Source organism: Pinus tabuliformis, chromosome 6, assembly GCF_031772625.1.
Source record: "Pinus tabuliformis cultivar Carrire ecotype Pingquan chromosome 6, CPIR1, whole genome shotgun sequence".
Lineage (NCBI taxonomy): Eukaryota > Viridiplantae > Streptophyta > Pinopsida > Pinales > Pinaceae > Pinus > Pinus tabuliformis.
Genome location: NC_142292.1, coordinates 933,013,691 through 933,035,481, shown reverse-complemented (window position 1 = coordinate 933,035,481; position 21,791 = coordinate 933,013,691). Strand labels below are relative to the sequence as shown.

Genomic DNA, 21,791 nt, shown 5'->3' with positions numbered 1-21,791 from the left:
AGTAGCCGGAGAGAGGGGCGTAGAACCAGCCAAGGGTTCACACAGAGCTAACCAGGGCTCATGTAGAGGTAGCCAAGAGCTGCGTAGTGCCTCAGAGGGCCTGCGTGAGTGACGCAGAGGGCTAAAGGACTGACGCAGTGCCTCCAAAGGTTGACACAGGCCAAGCCATAGTGATGTTGGGCTAACACTATGCCAGACAGAGCTGACGCAGTCCCTAGAGGTTGAAGTTGGGGTTTCGTGGGGCAGATTAGAGCTGTGGAGCTTGGATTGATCAACGAGAGGATTATAAGATAAGGCTTGATGGGCACTTGGAGAACACATCGAGAGAGTTCAGAAGATCAAATTTCTGAAGCAGAGCAGCTGTTGGAGAGAGATTCGAAGTGAGCTTTTGCAGTGAGCGGCAAGGATAATATCCGAAGGGAAATCTTTCCTAGTCGAGGAATACTCAACAAAGAAGGTAGAGGAAGATCCAATAGTGGCAGCACTGAGCCAGTGCAGAAACCAAGAGAGTTTGAAATTTGCAGAGGGAATTCGAGTTTCAGACACCGGGGCCGGGGTGTGAGACCGAGAGGTAGAAATCGAATCACCTGGGCAACAAATCGACCGCCCAGAGGATTGACGTTGTCCCCAGTGAGCTTGACGCTGGGCTGATGCAGACACTGCGTAGAGGCAGCCAAAAAAGCCAGGGGCAATCTTTCTGGGGCTGGATCAGCTAGGATTTCTAGTGATAGTGTGAGGTAATCTCACAAATCTCTCTGTCAGGTTTATTCTCTGTAACTGGAATGTCGGGAAGGCTTCCAGAGATGTATTCAGATTTTACTACTGCATAATAATAAAACCCTCAGATCTACTGCACCGGTTTTCCCGCATTGGGTTTTTCCGAGGACATTTGTCCAAAAATAATGGTGTTATTGTGTTGTATTTTCTTTCTTGTTCAGTAGCTTGTTTCCGCATATAAATTAATTAAGTGAAGGCTGCAGTGTATGTATTTCAATATTTGCCATAGGAAACTGCAAATAACTTGTTCATGAAATCTAACGAGTGGGAGAAATATCATCAGTTGCTGCAGTGGGGATTCCGGTTTAGGAATTTTAACATGGCTCAGCTGAACAACTAAGGAAAATTCAATTTTCAAATAGACAAAAGACTCCTATTGCTCCCTCATTCCTTCCTTTTATAATTGCTGGCCATGCATTTCTTGTGGGTCCCTCCACCAATTCGATTTGCCTTAAGGAATTTGAATTCCTTCTTCTCCAAGTGTGTACTTCATGTGGGCCCCATGTTCCACTAGAGCCGCAATTTTTACCTTTTCGTCCTAAGTCCCCATGTCGGAATTGCGTCCTCTCCCAAGACTTATAGCTAATGCTGAAAATCAAAATTGGGGATATTACATCAACAAAACATTACAGCCCCCTTTTTCTTCCTAAGTCTTTTCCCCAAATTTTGTCGGTCCCATGGCCTCCAAAAATGTCAAAATTGTGGGAAACGAACCTGTGACAAATTAATTTAGGAAGGGACATTACATACACAGAGCTTCACCCTTTTAACCATGCAATAGATCTCTAGAAGGGTTCGCCACCTTACCCTCTGCCAAGCCTGAGTCAGTAATTGCTCTAACATCAGAAGATGAAATTGCAACGGATTGCAGGAGATTGAATGGCTCAGGACGAGCATGCAATAAGTCATCCCTTGTGTAAAAAATACCACCGACATATAGACTCTCTAGCTCATAGTCCACATCGCTGATTATCATTTTGGAAACCAAAAATGTCTTTGCTGCAAAGTAAATGTGGTTTAGACTGCTCGTGTGGAAAGGGGAGGGAAGCCACAGAGTGAAGGAGCAGTGACTGCAGTTCGGATTTTGTCACTGGAGCAGTTAAAAACCTGAGGAATCAGGATCAAAACCGGAAATTTTTTTGCAGAGAAACACCAAAATCACAGACCTCCTGATCACTCCCCCCTGTCTGCCATTTAATTTATATAGCTCACTAAATATCTTTTTATGAATGGGATGAAAGTGAAAACGAAAAAATTGAAAATGTTAAATATGATAAGGATATGAAGTACAATAACTCAACTAGATAGTGTTACTTAACCCAAGTCTTGATGACACTGTTTAAGGACATTTATGTCCCCCATGCTGTGACAAGGAAAAAGATAAAATCGTTAGTGTTATTAAGTATATTAGATCATACTTTAGCATTTATCATGTTCACAACTAGTTTAAAAGTTTTAACACCATGTCTAAATATCAAAACCATACATGAGAAAATGACCATGCATAATGAAAGCATAATGCTTATGTCAGATAAGGTGTAAGGTTGAATAGAGTCGATATACCATGGCTTGGGCAGCTAAGAATGATGTGAGACCGAATTATCATGTAACTAAGGGAGAATAAGGAGAATGTCTGCATCTGAATTGTACAAGTAAGAGATCTCATGTGGGCTAGAATGTACCACACTAGTTGATTGGGTGGCTTTGGAGCTGTTACCCTTGAAGGGGGCATCATGAATATTATCATGTTTCAGAAAGCTGGCACCTTTATCCATTTTGGGCATACTTCTACTTACCATGGTCAATGGTGGAAGGTAGAAAATTTTACCAATATTGATCATCTGATAAAGACAGACTTTTACCAATAATTCTTTTTCCTCCATTTCATTGCAATCATCAATAACTGAAAGCTTAGGTTATGTTTTTTCTTTTTCAAATTGGCCTTCTGTTTAGATTTTTCTGTTGGTTAATGATTGAAAACCCTTATCATGTTTATAGGGGTGCAAATAATGCTGTTATAGATTGTATAATTTATTGGGTTTTGAACCTTGTTACTATGTGATCTCTCACTCCCCACAGGCTCTATTTACATTGAACTACTGTGCTTGTTATAATCTATGCACATGCTAGCGAGGATTTTTAATAATAATAATAATATCCATTTAAGGTCACAGCCAAGCCAGACACCAAATTGATGTATGAGACCCCCTTGTTTGTGGGACAAGGGACCCACCTCTGCGCAGCGATTTGACTGCTAAGTCTATGAAGGCATACATACTCTACCCCCCTCCGGTTTTGAACCTGTGACCTCTTTGGAGGAAACACATGATCTTAACCATTAGGCCCACTCAAGCTGTATTACCTATGGAACTCTATGTTTAAGATACCTCGTGTGCAAAACACTGAACCTTATTCAGGTATTATTATTAGTAACATTTCAAGTTCACTAATTATTTCCCCCCTTAATGTCTTATATCAGGTTACATAGCCTATAATTTTGTGATTGGTGCTTATTCATACTGGGGTCCCAAGGCTGGCTATGACATATATAACATGGTATGTATGACACATTTGCTCAGCCACCTTTTTGAATATGAGTACCTGAGATATGGGAGCACATGTCCTATTGAAGCTGTTCTATTTTGACTTGGGTATTTCCGTGACATATTTCATAATTACAGCTTTGTAAGAAACATTCTGTTACATTTGATTTAATTATGCTTCTGGATAATTGTTTTGAATTCAATGTGATTTTTATAGGATGAAGAATGTAATGTGATGTTGTTGCCATGTACTTTTAGCAGCTCTGAAGACACATTCTATAATATTTAATTTAATTATGCTTTTGGATATTTGTTTTGAATTCAATGTGATTTTTCTAGAATTAAGAATATATGTTCCTTTGTTGCCATTTACTTTTTGCAGACTGATGCAGATCTTGTCTTTGGAGGGATTACAATAATTTGTGGTATCTTTGGAACCATTGCTGGAGGACTTTTTCTTGATTATATTGGTCCCACCATCTCAAATGCGTTTAAGGTATGGTATATGATGCTGATGTGGAATCAAACATGACGCTACTCTGCCCTGGGCTGTTTCTCTGCTGAATGCGTTCCATTTGTATAAGGCATAATTATGAACAGCGATATTATGAATAGTTGAAACTATTTCTAAATGGCCTGACTAGTGTTTCTGATTCTGGAAATCAATTGGGATGCTCGAAATGACAAGCAAGATATTTCTACATGGCCCATTAGGTTTCCGTTTCTAGCAGTTCCAATCTGGAAGCTCTTTTTATCCCCTTTCCTCTAGAAAGAAAACAACCTACTTTTTTGTATTTTTTTTTTATCAGGGTTGGAGAGAAGTATTAAAATTTTCCATTTATGATCTTGCTATTTGGCATTCTGCTACCCATGTGATACCATTCAGGAGTCTCCAATTTTATTGTTTGATTTTAACTTTTACTGTGATAAGAATTTGAGTCTGGATGTAACCTTTAAAATTTGATATGATGGTTGCAATGAAAATCTTTAGTTTATAGCTTACTTTATGCTGCAATGAAGCATTACCTTTTTTCATCCTTTCATGTGATAAATGAGGATGTTCGATGGAAATTACTTTCCAAGTTTTTAAGGATCTAGATGTTCCCTGGCATTTCCCCTTTTTCTATTGTTTCCCATTGTTGCTCAATGCTTACCTTGTTTCTCCCGCATTATTGTAGTTTATGGACATAGCATTGTATTTATGATGTGTTACCATTAAATAATACAATGTCTTAGGACATAATGTAAGAAAGTATCATGTGAAATGATAAAGGGGGTCAACTGAGTAGGATAATTTGATTATCAACGTATCTAGGGTTTATAACAAATCCCTAGTGAAGTCTATATTGAAATTATATTATCTAAGGCTTTTTAATAGAAGTCTAGGGTTTATGATAAAACCCTAGCAAGTTGTTAAAGTATAAAAAGATGTAACCTTTGCTGATTATGAACCTAACTAGGTTTAGGTATCTAATGTTTTGATTTTGATTTAGCTAATATCATGGTTTATCAGAGAAACATTTGACAACATCATCACGGATAAAAAAAACTTGGAACACCAACTGGAACTTCTCCAACAAAACATAATTGAAGAAGGGCTAACGGAGAACAGTAAGCAAGAGGAACAACAACTACAACAAAGCTGGGAGGAAAGAGCCATTCAGGAAGAAAAGTTGTGGCAACAAAAATCTAGAATAAATTGGCTGAAATGTGGGGAAAGGAACACAACCTTTTTCCATAAAACAATGATACAGCACAGGAGGAACAACAAAATTCTGGCTTTGAAGAACCAAGATGGTCATCTCATTCACTCTCAAGAGGAGTTGGAAACAGAGCTCAACCACTATTTCAGCTCTCTTCTCAAAGAGCCAAGGAATGACCAGGATCAAGACATCAAAAAGATCACCAAGAATATCCCCAAAATCCTCACGGAGGACCATAACAAAATGCTCCTAAGGAAAGTCTCCCTCCAGGAAGTGGAAGATGTGGTCATGGGAATGTTCAATGGCAAAGCTCCAGGTCCGGATGGTTTCACCATTGATTTCTACAAAGCTTGCTGGCCTATCATAAATTTGGAAGTACATGCCCTGGTGGAGGAATCTCGAATTCATAAGTCTGTCCTCAAAGCCCTTAACTCTACTTTCCTATCTCTGATTCCCAAGGGCACCTCTGCGGATTCCCCAGACAAATTTAGGCCCATAGCCCTCTGCAATGTCATATAAAAAATAATCTCCAAAGTTCTCGCCAATTGAATTAAAGCCATCCTCCCTCTCCTCATCTCCCACCAATAGTCTAGCTATTGGGAAGGAAGGCAAATCATGGATAGTATCATCCTCTATCATGAGCTTATCCACTATCTTAAATCCCAGAAAAAACCTAGTATGATGATTCAGCGAGATGTGTCCAAAGCCTTTGACAAAATTAGTTGGAACTATATGAGACAGGTCCTGGATGCGTTTGGGTTCCACAAAGAAAGCATCAAGTGGATCATGCTATGGTGTCAGGAGCTTTTTTCTCCATTCTCATGAATGGATCACCTTTGCAACCCTTTAATCCCTCCAGGGGTATTAGGCAAGGGGATCCAATCTCTCCCTTCCTCTTTGTTATAATGGCGGAAGGCCTAAGTCACTCTATCTTTGTTGCCCTACATGAAAATAAGCTCTCTGGTCTCCATCCCCATGCCTCTGCCCCACCTTCAACGCACCAACAATTTGTGGATGATACCCTTCTCATGGGCCTTCCATCTATCAAAGAGGCCTCCTCTTTCATGTCCATTTTGTCGGACTTCTCTATTGCTTTTGGTACCTCCATCAACCCCCTGAAATCCAAGTTGTTCTTCTTTAACACTTCATTGCCCATTCGCAGGAACATCACCAGACACCTAGCCATTCCCATTAGTACCGTCCCCTCCACTTACCTTGGTGTTCCCCTTACAGACAGGCCTCTCTCTCGAGCCGCTTGGGAGAACCTGATTAACGAGATGGAGAAAAGAATTGCCAATTGGACCTTCAAATCTCTCAATTTGGCAGGTCGTCTTATCTTGGTTAAATCTGTTTAACAGGCCATCCCGCTTTACTTGTACTCGGCTCTGGTAGTCCCAAAAGCGATTTCAAACAAAATCACAATCCTTCAAAGGAACTTCTTATGGAGAGGTGCAGAGGTCAAACAGAAATGGGCTCTAGTAGCATGGGAAAAAATTTGCAAGACCAAAAAAGATGGTGGCCTTGGTCTTAGAGACATAAACCTTCGGGAAAGGCCCTGGGAGCCAAAAATTTATGGAGATGGATTGCAAACCCCAATTCCCCTTGGGGAATCCTATGGAAAGCAAAGTACACCTCCTCCCTAACGCAAGAGCAAATCATCAGGCTTAATGGAAATATCAAAGTTTCAGTCATCTGGAATCAAGCGTGGGAGAACAGGGACATCATTCAATGTTATGTAAAAAATTAGTTAGTTTGTTATAGTTTATTAGGCAAACGACATGATCAAAAGATCATTCCCATTCACCAAGAGGCACCTAAGGCAGTATATAGCCAGGGCCTCTCACAAAAATGTAATCATCTATTCATCTATCAATTATTAATAAAATATTTTATCATGGCTGTCAATAGCTAAATTTTGTGCTTCATCACAATATCTAATAATTGTGCTTCATCTGATATCAGAGCAAGTTCGCTCCTCGGGCTCTATTGATCTGCTCCCGCACCCTATCCTTCCGCCGTCCGACTGTGCATCTGCACCAGTCTTCCCATCACCCGCTATTCTGCCGTCCCAACGCCATCCCCATCATTCCACTGTTCTGTCATCCCCATCAGATCACTGCGGCTCTCGAAGTATTGCCGCCGTCCGCTGTCCGTTGTCATCTGCACAACGTCCGCTGTCCGCCAACATCTGCACACCGTTCGCCGTCTGTCGTCCATTGCACACCCGTCCGCTTTCTTCTTCACCCGTCCACTATCTTCTTGAGGCCACCCAAACGCTCCGTCATTTGATGGTCTCTTCCCACATCGTAAGAACCCATATATATTATATCGTTTAATTATAATTGTATATAATATATAATTTATTTTTATATATATATACACATACATAATATATAGTTTAAAAACTATATGTTATATAATTAGATTAAATTAATTAAAGAAAATTATAATATATATATAAATTTAATTAATTAAAAAGTTGGCGGACAAATATACACCCCCACAAACTCGTTCAATGTTGTCAATGTCAATGGCCGATTTCAGTAAAAAATTGATTGACTTGGAGAATAGAATTACTAGCCACTCCGATGATTTCAACAAAAAATTAGGGCATTCCAACGATATCAAGAAGCTTCAGGATACGACAAATCAGATAGAACTACAGCTTGGGCAGAACCAGATCCAATCCGAAATGAATCATAATCAGACATTAGCATTGCTGAACACCTTGTGTGGAAAGACAAAGGTTACACCCGAACAACTATTCCAAGATGATGGAGGTAATCAAGAGCACAATTCATCAGATTCAACAAAGTCAGCAGATTCTCACGAAAAAGCAGAATCTCCAAAAAAATCAGCCACGCCCCATCAAGGAAATAGTAACGCAGCTTTTTCAAATAAGCAACTCTGGGATGCATTCAACAATCAACACCCTCTTTTCGTTCCACCATTAGCAACATATCAACGAAAGGCAAAAGTCGAGATGCCTAAATTCGATGGGAACGAAAAATGCAGTGTTGCGTGGTTGAATAAAGTAGAAGAATACTTCGAGATTTACGACATCGACAATGATGACGAAAAGATTAGGCACGCTTCCATGAAAATGGAAGGAGAAGCATATAATTGGTATATGTGGTGGAAGAAGATGACAATCGCCATTAGTTGGAGAAAATTTAAAGATGCATTCTTTAAAAGATTCCAAGGTGTAAGGGAAGAAGAGTTCTTTTCAACACTCATCAAATTACGACAAAAAGGAAGTGTGGATGAGTACACTCGAGAATGGGAGACTTTAGTAACACGAGTACCTGGGTTATCAGAATCTCGTCTAATTCAATCATACATCTTCGGACTTAAAACTCATCTACGAGTAGAACTTGACCTTCATGACATTATGTCAATAGAAGTAGCAAGACGAAAAGCAAAAACTGCTGAAAAGAAATTTGAACAAATACTGTGGTCAAAACCGGAAAAAGTATATTTGAGACGAAGAATGCCCCAGTCTGTGGATTCAAATAATACAAGATATGTTCCACCACATCGTTGTGAAGGTGAAAAATCTAATGTGGAAATACAAAGGATAAAAGAAGGCAAATGCAAACGCTGTGGCGAGAAGTGGGACCCTAAACATAGGTGTGCTAAAGGAAAAGAATCAAAGAACCTATATAACTGTGAAGCAACGAATGACTCAAAAGGTTTCTGACATAGAAGAAATAGAAGATGCCCCAGAATTCTCTCCAGAATTAGATGACGGAAGCATTCTACAAGTGCCATTATTAACTATGACAGGTATATCACAACCTTAGACCCTAAAATTGAAAGGACATATAAAGAAGAACAACGTAGTGGTTCTCATCGACTCTGGTAGCACCCACAATTTTTTAGATGCAACTGTGGCAAAGAGACTCAACATTTTCTCATTTCCCTTACCAAACATGAAGGTGATGGTAGCTGACGATAAGAAGATTGAAAAGGTAGGGAAATGCCATAAGGTCAAATTGCAGATTCAAGACTTTAATTTAGAATCTCCGTTCTTCATTGTACCATTAGGCGGAGTAGATGTGGTCTTAGGTATCCAATGGCTACGAACTCTAGGCACTTATGCTGCCAACCATCAAGTATAGTTCATAAGATTTAACTAGGGAGGCCAGAGGTACAAATTACACGGATTCCAAACACCAGAGAGTCAAATTGTAACATCATCTCAGATGATGAATATGATTCGAAAAGGAGCACCCGCTTACATAGTACAATGTCACCAATTAGAAATGTTATATGCAAATATGATCAGTGAAGAGTCACCAGAGGTACAAGATCTAATTCAGAAGCATGAAAAGGTGTTTCAAGACATGCCTATGAAAATGCCTCCTAACAAAGAAATTGAGCATACAATAGAAGTCAAAGCAGGGTTAGACCCCGTCAACATCAAGTCGTATCGATATCCACATCACCAAAAGACGGAAATTGAGAGATTAATCCAAGACCTTTTAAAGTGTGGGATCATCTTGAAAAGTAAAAGTCCGTATGCTGCTCCAGTGGTATTGGTAAGGAAGAAGGATGGTTCATTCAGGCTATGCATTGACTATAGAGGATTAAACAAAATAACGATTAAAAACAAATTCCCAATCCCCTTTATCGACGAAATGTTGGATGAGCTACATGGCGCAAAATACTTTTCAAAATTGGACTTAAGGTCAGGGTATTACCAAATCAGAATTAGGTTGGAAGACATACCAAAAACGACATTCCGAACACACGAAGGTCACTATGAATTTAAAGTAATGCCGTTTGGGTTAACCAATGCACCAGCAACGTTTCAAGCCACTATGAACGAATTATTTCGTCCATATCTTAGGAAGTTTGTATTAGTATTTTTTGACGATATTTTAATTTACAGTAAAACTTGGAAGGAGCACTTACAACATCTGGATAAAGTTCTTACACTACTAAAAGAGCATCAGTTCTACGCAAAAAAATCCAAATGCACCTTTGGAAAGAAAGAAGTAGAATACCTCGGACACATTATATCCCAGGAAGGTGTAAAAGTGGACCCTAATAAAATCAAAGCTATAAGGGAATGGACCAAACCGGTTAATGTATCCAAGCTAAGAGGGTTCTTAGGATTGACTGGATATTACCGAAGATTTATTAAAAACTATGCACATATAACGACACCTCTGACAAACCTTTTAAAGAAGAATTCATTTCAATGGGATGAGGAAGCAGGAAGGTGTTTTGAAGAATTAAAGGAAGTTATGTCTAGTGCCCCAGTATTGGCAACTCCAGATTTCTCTAAACCATTTATCATCGAGTGTGATGCTTCCGGATTCGGTATAGGTGCAGTGTTAATGCAAGAAGGGCATCCAATAGCTTTTGAAAGCAGGAAGCTCAATAAAAGAGAACGTCTCAAGTCCACATACAACAAGGAAATGCTTGCTATTATGCACGCACTGGCTAAGTGGAGACAATATTTTTTGGGAAGTAATTTCTCCATTCGAACACACCATAACAGTCTTCAACACCTCCTTCAACAAAAAACACTTTCCGAAGAACAACAAAAATGGATTGAAAAAATTTCCGCCTTTGACATGGAAATACTACATAAAAGGGGAAAAGACAATGTAGTAGCAGATGCCCTATCTAGGAAAGACGAAGAACCAACACTACTTGTAGTCTCGGTTGTTGTGCCTGAATGGCTTAATGAGATTCGAAGTGAGTATGCCAAGGATCCAGAAATAACTGCGATAATCAATAACCTTCCAAACAACTCAAAATTTGAATGGAAGAATGATATTCTATGGTACAAAGGAAGAATCTATCTGAATGCAAACTCCAAGTTTAAATCCAAGATACTCAAAGAGTCACATGATTCACCGTCAGCCGGACATGTAGGATTCTTTAAGACTTACTACAATGCACGTCAATCATTCTTTTGGAAAGGGATGAGTCGCGATATTCAGAAGTATGTAGCAGAGTGTGACACATGTCAAAGAAATAAAAGTGAAAATATTATGACACCTAGATTACTTCACCCCTTAAACATTCTGAATCAGAAATGGGAAGAAATATCGATGGAATTTATTGAAGGATTACCCGTATCTGAAGGCAAGGACAAGATTTTCGTAGTGGTCGACAAACTCACCAAATATGCCCACTTTATGGCAATAAAGAAATCAGACTCAGCTAAACAAATCGTTGAAATATTTTGCAAAAATATATATAGGTTACACGGTTTTCCGAAAGTCATTGTGAGTGATAGAGATGCCAAATTCAAGGGTAATTTCTGGAAGGAATTGTTCAACCACATAGGAACCTACCTAAATATGAGTTCTGCTTATCACCCTCAAATAGATGGACAAATAGAGGTTGTCAATAAATGTTTGGAGGCCTACCTATGTTGCTACGCTACAGAAAAACAAAATAAGTGGGCTCAATGGTTGCATCTCGCTGAGTGGTGGTATAATTCTACTTATCACACGTCAGCAAAAATGATGCCATTCCAAGCTTTGTATGGATATGAACCCCCAAAATGGAAGGATCTAGCGACCGTCCAGACAAATCTACCTGCTGTTAAAAACCAACTAGAAGAAACCCAAAAAATTGTCCAAACCCTAAAAAAAATTGAATAATGCAAGGAATCGTATGAAGCAACAAGCGGACCGAAATAGAACCGAAAGAGAATTTGAAGTCGGCGACCATACAAACTATTGTCCTTGAAACAAAAAGGAAAAAATAAATTGGCACCGAAGTTCTATGGACCATATTAGATCAATAAAAAGATCAGCCAAGTTGCATATAGTTTAAGCCTTCCAGAGAAAAGTCGTGTTCACAACGTCTTCCATGTCTCCTGCCTTAAAAGGGCACTGGGTGACCATCAATCAACGCAAACAATGCTTCCATCCCTAGATGATGAAGGAAGGGTCATTCTAGAACTAGAAGGTATTTTATCTACTAGAGAAAGGAAGCTTCGATCTCGTACAATCAAGGAATACTTGATCAAGTGGAGGGACTTACCAGAAGAAGAAGCTTCTTGGGAGACTGAAGCATTTTGTCAGCAACATCCGTCATTACGTATGCTTTGAGGATAAAGCATTCTTTTGAGAGGAAGGCAATGTTATGTAAAAAATTAGTTAGTTTTTTATAGTTTATTAGGCAAAGGGCATGATCAAAAGATCATGCCCGTTCACTAAGAGGCACCTAAGGTGGTATATAGCCAGGGCCTCTCACAAAAATGTAATCATCTATTAATTATTAATAAAATATTTTATCATGGCTGTCAATAGCTAAATTTTGTGCTTCGTCACAATATCTAATAATTGTGCTTCATTCAAACTCATAGTTTCTGGGAAATAGGCAACGGGAACAAGGCTCTTTTGTAGGAGGATGCCTGGCAATAAAGGCCGAAACTTGATCAAGATCATTATCACCAAATCAAGGCTGAAATGCAAAACAGAGGGAAGATCAAAGTCAGCCAGTACTGGAAAAAGAGTGAAGAAAATGACAGATGGAGAATTTGGATGAAACAAGAGGAATAGACTTCCCATATGAACCCCCAAGCCTAGTTGGACCTCTCATCAGAGTTACAAAAAAGACAAATCCTCCTTGACTTTGCCGAGGATAAACTCAGATGGGGGAAAAACTCAGCTGGACACTTCATATTAAGAGAAGCCTACAAATAGATAGCCAAGCACGATCAACTTCAACCAGAACCGAAGTGGAACGCAATCTGTGACAGGAACCACTAGCCGAAAATTTATATCTTTCTATGGTTAGTCATGCATAGAAAGGTTTTAATGTGGGACAATCTAAGAAGAAAAGGCTTTATTGGCCCATCAAGATGCCCTCTCTGCCAGCAAGAAGAAGAAACCCCCAATCATCTGTTAAATGTCTGCCCTTTCGCGTCCAATTTATGGGATTGGATTTCTCTGGTCTTTAACTGCTTTGATTGGGACCCCTCTTCTATTCAAAGTACCATCGCGAAACTGGAGAACTGTCTTCTCCCCACATCCTTTGGTTAACCGCGCATGGAATTTAATTCCTGGTCTGATCTGCTAGGCTCTGTGGAAGGAGCACAATGCAAGAATCTTTCGTGGCATCTCCACCCAGGAGGAAATCATTATCTCGAAGATCAAAAGCGTGCTCCGGGAAACAGTGACCTCTCTACCCACTCAGACTGTCAAAGCCCCTCCTACCTTCTTCAAAGCGAGAATTCTCTCAATGCTGGATCTCCTTTAGATCAAGGTCCTTGAAGTCACCCCCTCCCCAGGCCTGAAAATAAAAGTAACACCTGGCGGCCGCCAGAGAAGGGGACCTCCTACAGTATTCAGAGAGATCTTTCCAACAAGGTATCCTATGCACCAAACGGAGATAATATGGCCAAGTTACAGCCTCGGGAAGTTGGCTACCCAACTAACCACAATGGGGCCCACAACTCTTGGCGTTCCATCTCCTGGGGTTAAGGTTTTGGTTGTTTAGGGTTTTCCCTCATTGTTCAATAATAAATAGGCCCTTGAGCCTCATTGTAACATAGTTCAGAGGCATGTAGCCGCCACATCTCTTCTCAGAGATAACCTGCCATCGCCCAAGCTAGTCTTATTTCCATTCTGTTTGTAAGCATATTTCAATATTTGATATTAATGAAATGAAGTGTTATTTCTGCTGCATATTTGTATTTATGGTTATATCTGTAATTTGTTGCATTCCTGTTTAAGTTCGGATCATCCAACCTCCTAGTGAGAGCATCTCTCTTAGCAAAAGTGGTAACACCAACGACTTGCTTTCCTTTCTTCTTCTTGTCATCTCCCTTCTTCTTCATCAGAAATCTCGACGAAAAATGACCCATCTCGCCACAGTTGAAACAGTTGACTTTACTCAAGTCCTCCTTCTGCTTACTCTTCATTCGTGTTGCAAGTGCCATGTCATCCTCTGAAGCCCTCTTCTTCGGATGAAGATCCTCGTCTCGCAACTCTTCTTGAATGAAGTCGTCCTACAACCTATTCCAGTTTGGCAACTTCTCTCTGGCAATAATCCCTTTGATGAAGGGCTTCCATTTCCCAGTGAACCCTTTCAAAGCAATCCTCACCATATCAAAATCTGAAATAGTCACACCGACAGCAGCAAGCTCATCTCTGACCTGAGACAATCTCGTCAGATATGAAGTCACGCCTTCACCCTGTATCATCTTGGTGGACTTCAACTTATCCTCCAATACCAATACTCGGTTCTCTTTCTTATTTTGGAACAAATTTTGAAGAGCCATCCACATCTCATGTGCAGTGTTCTTCCGAGACAAATGAGCTATTAGGGAATCCTTCAGACCATCAAGGATGATCAATCTCGCCCTCATATCCAAATCCTCGTACACTTCCAGCTCCTTTAGGTTAGTTGGCTTCTTGATGGCTTTCTTGTTGAATTTTCTAAGTCTATCCATTAGAAAATTAATCTGTATTTTGCTGGCTTATTTCTTCTACTTGTAAATTTTAAACAAGTTATTTAAAAACATTTAAATACAAAAATAAACACAATACAATCACAACTCTACAAATCATCAACTGAAAGAAAACAAGCACACAAGTGACACCGTTATTTTTGGACAAATGTCTCCGGAAAAACCCAATGCAGGAAAACTGGTGCAGCTATTTTGAGGTTTTATTATCATGCAGTATTTCCTTGAGTACAACTGGGTGCCTAATCGGCTCACTCGACAAAGAAAAACACATGGCAGCAATACCTCTATATTTGGAAACAAGTATTCGGAAAACCAGTCCTACGAAAACCTCTCTAGCGACTTTGAAGCTCAACGCTGGCCCTTCTGGCCTCTGCGTCAGCCTTCTACTGACCTGCGTCAGCCCCAAGACCCTCTATGTCATCCCTCTGAGGCACTGCGTAGCCTCTAGGACCCTCTATGTCACTCCAGCAGCCTCTGCGTGGATGACGCAGTCCCTCTGGCCTCTGCGCTATCTCTGCTGGGCTCTGCATGGCCTGAACTGACTGCTGTTCTTGCTCTCCCTGCTTCTGCGCTAGTCTCTCAGTACTCTCTGCCTCTCTGTCCAGTACTCACTGCCCCTCACTGTTGATCACTGATTCACTTTTGCTTATCAATGCCGCTTTAGCAAAATGAATGACTGATCACTCTGGTGTGTTCTCCAACTGACCCTCAAGCCTCTTCTTATACTTTTCTCGTTGGTCCATCAACGACCAAGATTAAATCTCTAATCAATAGCTAAGATTAGATTTGGCTTGATCCATGACTTTTGGAACCTTCTAACCCAATTTTATATTAATACCCATTAATATTTTATTTTTCCTAAGTTTAGACTTTAGGAGCTCCATTAAAAATATTAATTATTTTAATATCTCCCAAACTGGGTTCAATCTGTCCAAACCATTTCTGGGTCTTGGAGATCTCATGTGCTTTAGCCTCTCCACCAATTTTCATGGCTAGAGCACACCCGGTGCTACCCCAAATCAACACTCCCTCTTAGTGAGCATTGTACTCTAGTAATACTCCTCACTAAGCAGTACCTTGATCATCCGACACCGGTACCTATGTTGATGCTAGGCCTCCCTACCCAACTTCCTCTGCACTGCTGCATCCTGTACTTTTGCCCATGGCCTATCCACTACCACTGCTGCATCTATACGGCAGCTCCCTCTGCATCCATGTTGCTGTTGGTCAATTCTTCCAACACTGTATCTGCACTGCAACCCCCTCTCATCATGCTGCATCGTGCTATTGCATACTGCTACAACACTGCAACTAAGTTACTGAGAAGTAAGTAACTGATCCACCCAACATCTGACATCCTTGCCAGGCTAGAAACACTCCTGATGCTGAAGCTCTCTCTGCCACTAACAAGTGCTCCCTTTACTAGTCTCTACGCTGCTGCAACAACTCCCTGCATCTCGCACCATTGCACACTTCTCTGTGCCATCCTGCATCGTTGCAACACTCTTGTGCGTCTCACACTATTGCAGCCTGCTAGCCTTGCGTTGCCTGGGGACTCCTGCACTGTAGCACTCTCTACCACTTCATCCACATTTGTCTCTACCTACATCCGTTGGTCCTGCTACTCTCTCTTTTGGGCTCCCATAGCAAGGTATAATCCAAGAGGTTGGGTACCTCAAGGATCTTGTCCCTCATTGCTTCTAATCCTTCTGACTACAGCTTGATGTCTCCCCACTTCTTCTCAAGTGGCAGATGAGCACTCATGGCACAATAGTCATCATCCTCGACTTCTTTCTCTCCCTTTGGTGGCGCTGCCTTGGACTCATAAGCCTCTCCCTTGTTCTTCTTCCTCTGACACCGGTTCGCATAGTGACCCAGTTCCCCACAGTGGAAGAACTTGACCTTGGAGAGGTCCTTCTTCTTCCTCTTCTCCTGCTTTCCCGCAGATGCCAGAGCGCATCCTCTTCCTCTTCCTTCTTGATCCTGATCTCTTTGCTGCTACTTCCCGTCTTGGTCAGCCGTCTGATCTCTTCTTGATGAAGATCTGCCCACAGTTCTTCCCAATCTGGAAGACTTGCCTTGCCCAGTATGCTTTGGACAAATTTCTCCCACTCCTCGGAGACTGCATTAAGTGCGGTCCTCACCATCAACTCCTGATTCGGCGTGGCCCTTATGGAAGTCAGTTGGTCACGGATCTTCTTCAATCGACTGAGGGAGAGATCTATTTGCTCTCCCTTCTGCATCTGGTATGACCTTAGCTGATTCTCCTGCAACATCTTCCTTTGCACGGAAGTATGTTGGTACAATGTCTTCAAAGTTTCCCACATTTCCTTTGCCGTTTCCTTCTCGGCAATATGTTGGACCACATGATCCTTGACCCCATCAAGGATGATGCACTTTGCCTTAGCCATTGCCTCCTCATACGTTTAATTAGCTACTGGGTCAATTGGGATAGCCATTATTCTCAAGGCGAAGCCCTTGATACGATGTCTGTCTAGAATGGACAAGATCCTGGCCTTCCAGACCTCAAAGTTGATGCTCCATCCAGCCTGTCTTGATCTCTCAGCCCATTCACGGCCATCTCTCTACTCTTTCTGTTGACTCCTCCGAGTCTCTCTACTTCCCACATGGAAGTTCTCGGTTCGAATCCTGTTGAGTCTCTCTACTTCTCGCTTGGAAGTTCTTGATTCAACTCCTGTTGAGTCTCTCTACTTCCCGTCTGGAAGTTCTCGGTTCAACTCTTCTTGAGTCTCTCTACTTCCCGTCTGGAAGTTCTCAGTTTGACTCCTTCGAGTCTCTCTACTTCCCATCTGGAAGTTTTCTTCTGGACTCCCTCTGAGTCCTGATTTCCTTCTTGGAAATCCTTCTTCCAATAGTCAAGTTGCCCCTCTCCAATCATCTGTGCAATTGCAACACTGATCCGGATTCTCTGGCTAGAAGTCCGTCTCGGCAGCAACTTCCTCTACCTTGGTCTTGCCCTGTTAGGTACTATTCTGACCACAGTACCCCACCATTTTCGCTCCCACAAACTTCCCACAGCTTCCTTCGCCCCAACAACTAAAGGACTGAGCCTCTAGGCTCCGCGCAATCCCGACTACAGCAAAAATAGCTCCCTTAGCCACTGCGTCAACCCTCCTGGTCTATACGTGAGCCTCTCTCTGCCCTCCTCAGCTTCTGCACTGGCCTCTCTCTGGTCCGAACTGATGATGCAGTCCCTCTGTGCCAACCCTTCTTCTGTTTCTTCTGCAAGGACCCGCTACTCTCACTCGGGACAATTGATTCTGTTGCAAGTGATCTTCTTAGTTGATGCCTTCAGCTCTCTTGTGATTTGCAACCTTGCTCTGATACCATGTTGAATTTTCTAAGTCTATCCATTAGAAAATTAATCTGTATTCTGCTGGTTTATTGCTTCTACTTGTAAATTTTGAACAAGTTATTTAAAAACATTTAAATACCGAAATAAATACAATAGAGTCACAACATCTACAGATCATCCACTGAAAGAAAACAAGCACACAAGTGACACCATTATTTTTGGACAAATGTCCCTGGAAAAACCCATCGTGGGAAAATTGGTGCAGCTATTTAGAGGGTTTATTATTATGCAGTATTTCCTTGAATACAACTGGGTACCTAACCGACTCACTCGACAGAGAAAAATACACGGCATCAATGCCTTTATATTCGGAAACAAGTATTCAGAAAACCTGTCCTACGAAACCCTCTCCAGCGACTTTGAAGCTCAGTGCTGGCCCTTCTGGCCTCCGCGTCAGCCTCCTGCTGACCTACGTCAGCTCCAGGACCCTCTGCGTCAGCCCTCTAAGGCATTGCGCAGCGTCTGGGACTCTCTGCGTAACTCCAGCGGCCTCTGCGTGGATGATGTAGTCCCTCTGGCCTTTGCGCTATCTCTGCTGGGCTCTACGTGGCCTGAACTGGCTGCAGCTCTTGCTCTCCCTACTTCTGTGCTAGTCGCTCGGTACTGTCCCTGCCTCTCTGTCCAGTACTAACTTCCCCTCGTTGTTGATCATTGATTCACTTTTGCTTAGCAACCCTGTTCTAGCAAAATGAATGACTGATCACTCTGGTGTGTTCTCCAACTAACCCTCAAGCTTCTTCTACTTTTCTTGTTGGTCCATCAACGACCGAGATTAAATCTCTAATCAACGGCTATGGTTAGATTTGGCTTGATCCACGACTTTTGGAACCTTCTAACCCAGTTTTATATTAATACCCATCAATATTTTATTTTTCCTAAGTTTAGACATAGGAACTCCATTAAAAATATTAATTATTTTAATATCTCCCAAACCGGGTACATTCCGTCCAAACCATTTCTGGGTCTTGGAGATCTCATGTGCTTTAGCCTCTCCACCAATTTTCATGGCTAGAGCACATTCGATGCTACCCCAAATCAACATTTCTCAACGAACTCCCAGATCTTGTTGACCTGCAAGACCAACTTGATCCTTTCCTTCCATGGACTATAGTTGGACAACCCCTCCAACCTGTCCTCATACCGGATACCAGCTTGCAACTTTGACATTTTCTCCTACAATGTGACCAACTCCCTCTTAAACTGTACTTCGTTGTGCACAACTCGTATTCACTAACTTCCAAACTAGCTCAGACACGCTCTGATTCCATGTTGAATTTCCACGATCTTGGGTCTAGATTAGAATCTCAAAATATCTGACGCTACCAAACCAAGAATCTCAACAAGAACTACTTTGCATAGCGGAAAATATAAAGCAGTGAATCACATATGCACAAGTATACACAATTTTTAACAAATATTGTACAATAATGTACAACCCAATATTCGTTATATTAAACCAAATCTGAATAATACAATAGTATATGGTATACCAGATACAATGACAAACATGCTGTGTAGACTCTATGTGATATCTTGTCCTGTTGGTCCTTCGCTTATGTATTGCTCACTAGCAGCCCCTTAGTACTTCAAAGGACAACACATCGAGACTCCAGGAGGGCTTCCACCTAACACTGCTACAAGTCACTTCTGCTGCATGTACACATGCTGATCCAATATTTTTTCTAGGCTGGCCATTTCCTGAGCTCCAATCTGCCTGGCTAGCAATCACTTTTCTCCATCAAAGTGTTGCACTTTCAACACAAATCTTCAGCTCTTCTTCGTCCCTTCAAGATAGCTTTTCTAGGGCTACTTTAGGTAGCCAACACGCTGCCCTCCACCAGACTAATGGCACCCAATCAAATCACTGCAAGATCTACTCCAATGAAGGCTCTCGATCACCCTATCAAGCCTCCAAATTGGCTCCCACAGGCTTCTAGTCAAATTGATCCAAAACTGGTCAAAGCAATGACCCAACACAAGTCACTAATGGAGAAGAATACATACTTTTGCACTGTTGTTCATGGGCAGTTTTCTGGTCACTGTTTAGGGCTCCCACTGTAACCTACAACAGCCCAACAATCATGCCCAAAACACACCTTAAATTATGCAGCCTCCTCTGCTCTCCAAGTTAAGTGACCTCGCTGTTTGAGGAGGCACCTACAACTCCTTGTATAGGGATGTTTGATTCTCAAAACAGTACCTACAGGCCTACGACCTAATCACAACAAAAAGGTCCCTTACTCTGCCTCCTTCAGGAGGATATCCCTACGTTTTCTAGCCCAAAACAATCCCTAATTATTATGTCTCTCCAGCAAGGTACCTGTTGGAATTTCTAATTCTAACCCGTTAGAAATCCTTCCTGTACTTTCTGATTTATTTCTTCCTACTTGTTTTGTTAATTAACAAGTTATTTACCATGTAAATACTAAAAATAAATACAAGTACAGTCTCAACACATACAGATCATCAACTGAAGGAAAAACAAGCACACAAGTGGCATTGTTATTTTTGGACTAATGTCCCTGGAAAAACCCAATGCAGGAAAACCAGTGCAACTATTTGAGGGTTTTATTATTAAGCAGTTTTAGAATACAATCTGGGTGCCAGAAATGGCTCACCCAACAAAGAATGCCCTCAGCAGTAGTACCTCTTAGTCAGAGACAGATATCAGCCCCAATCTGGCCCACAAAATCTCCTAGCGTCAACCTCTAGGGTCTGCGTCAGCCTCTCTGGCCTAGTGTCAACCCAACTAGCCCTGCGTCAGCCTTTGAATCCTCTACGTCACCCACGTTGGCTCTCCTCAGGCACTGCGCAACTCTTGGCTGCCTCTGCGTGGTCTCTAGCTGGATTTGCGTTCCTCTCTCTCGGCTTCTGCGCTAATGCTCTCAGTACCCTCTCTGCCTCTCTGCTTCTATATTCACTTCCCCTCAGCTGCAACCCTGATCACTCCTTTGATTTCCTTAGCAAGCCCTGCCCCAAAAAATTGAATTCTTGATCAACTCGTTGTGTTCTCCAAGTGGCCCTCAAGCCTCCTCTTATACTTTTCTCGTTGACAAATCAATAGCCGAGATTAAGTCCCTAATCAATGGCTAAGATTAGATCTGGCTTGATCCATGACTTTTGGACCATTCTAACATAGTTTTATATTAATTGACATTAATATTTTATTTTCCCTAAGTTTAGACTTAGGGACTCCATTAGAAATATTAATTATTTTAATATCTTTCAAATTGTTTAGAATTTGCCCAAACCCTTTCTGGGTATTGGGGATCTCATGTGCCTTAGTCTCTCCACCAATTTTCGTGGCTAGAGCACATCCTATGCTACCCCAAATCAACACTCCCTCTTAGCGAGGATTGTGCTCTAGCAATACTCTTCACTGAGTATCACCCTGATCATTCGGTATTGGCCCCTGTGCTAATGCTAGGCCTGTTGCCTATCATCTGCACTGCTACATCCTGTATTACTACCCATGGCCCTGCCACTGCCACTACTGCATCCATACTACAACTCCCTCTCATCCTATTGCATCGTGCTACCCATAGCACTGTCACTGCTAACTGCTGCACTGCAACCCAGTTACCGAGAAGTAAGTAACTAATCTCCCAACTCTAACATCTCCGTCAGGCTAGAGACACCCATGATGCTGAAGCTCCCTCTGTTGCTGACAAGTGCTCCCTCTCTGACCTCTGCGCTGCTGCAACTATTACATGCATCTCGCACCATTGCACACCTCTCTGTGCCATCTTGCACTGGTGCAACACTCCCATGCTTCTCGCACTGCTGCCTCACGTTGTCCTAGGATCCTACACTGTAGCTCCCTCTGTCGCTCCATCCACATCCGTCTCTACTAACTTCCTCCAATATTGCTACTACTCTTCGGGGTTCCCGTAGCAAGATCTAATCCACAAGGCTGGGTACCTTGAGGATCTTGCCCCTCATCGCCT

The 21,791-nt window shown here is 41.7% G+C and overlaps 1 protein-coding gene across 2 annotated transcripts in view; it reads left to right on the top strand.

The window, feature by feature from the left end:
* The window catches only part of LOC149261990 (Major facilitator superfamily protein), a 399,155-nt gene that overhangs the window by 306,077 nt on the left and 71,287 nt on the right, over positions 1 to 21,791 (top strand). For both annotated transcript variants that reach the window (XM_089423184.1, XM_089423175.1), the window contains 2 exons: positions 3,257 to 3,333; positions 3,703 to 3,816. In XM_089423184.1, the coding sequence (XP_089279310.1) occupies positions 3,257 to 3,333; positions 3,703 to 3,816 (191 nt within the window). The remainder of the gene's footprint in view (positions 1 to 3,256; positions 3,334 to 3,702; positions 3,817 to 21,791) is intronic.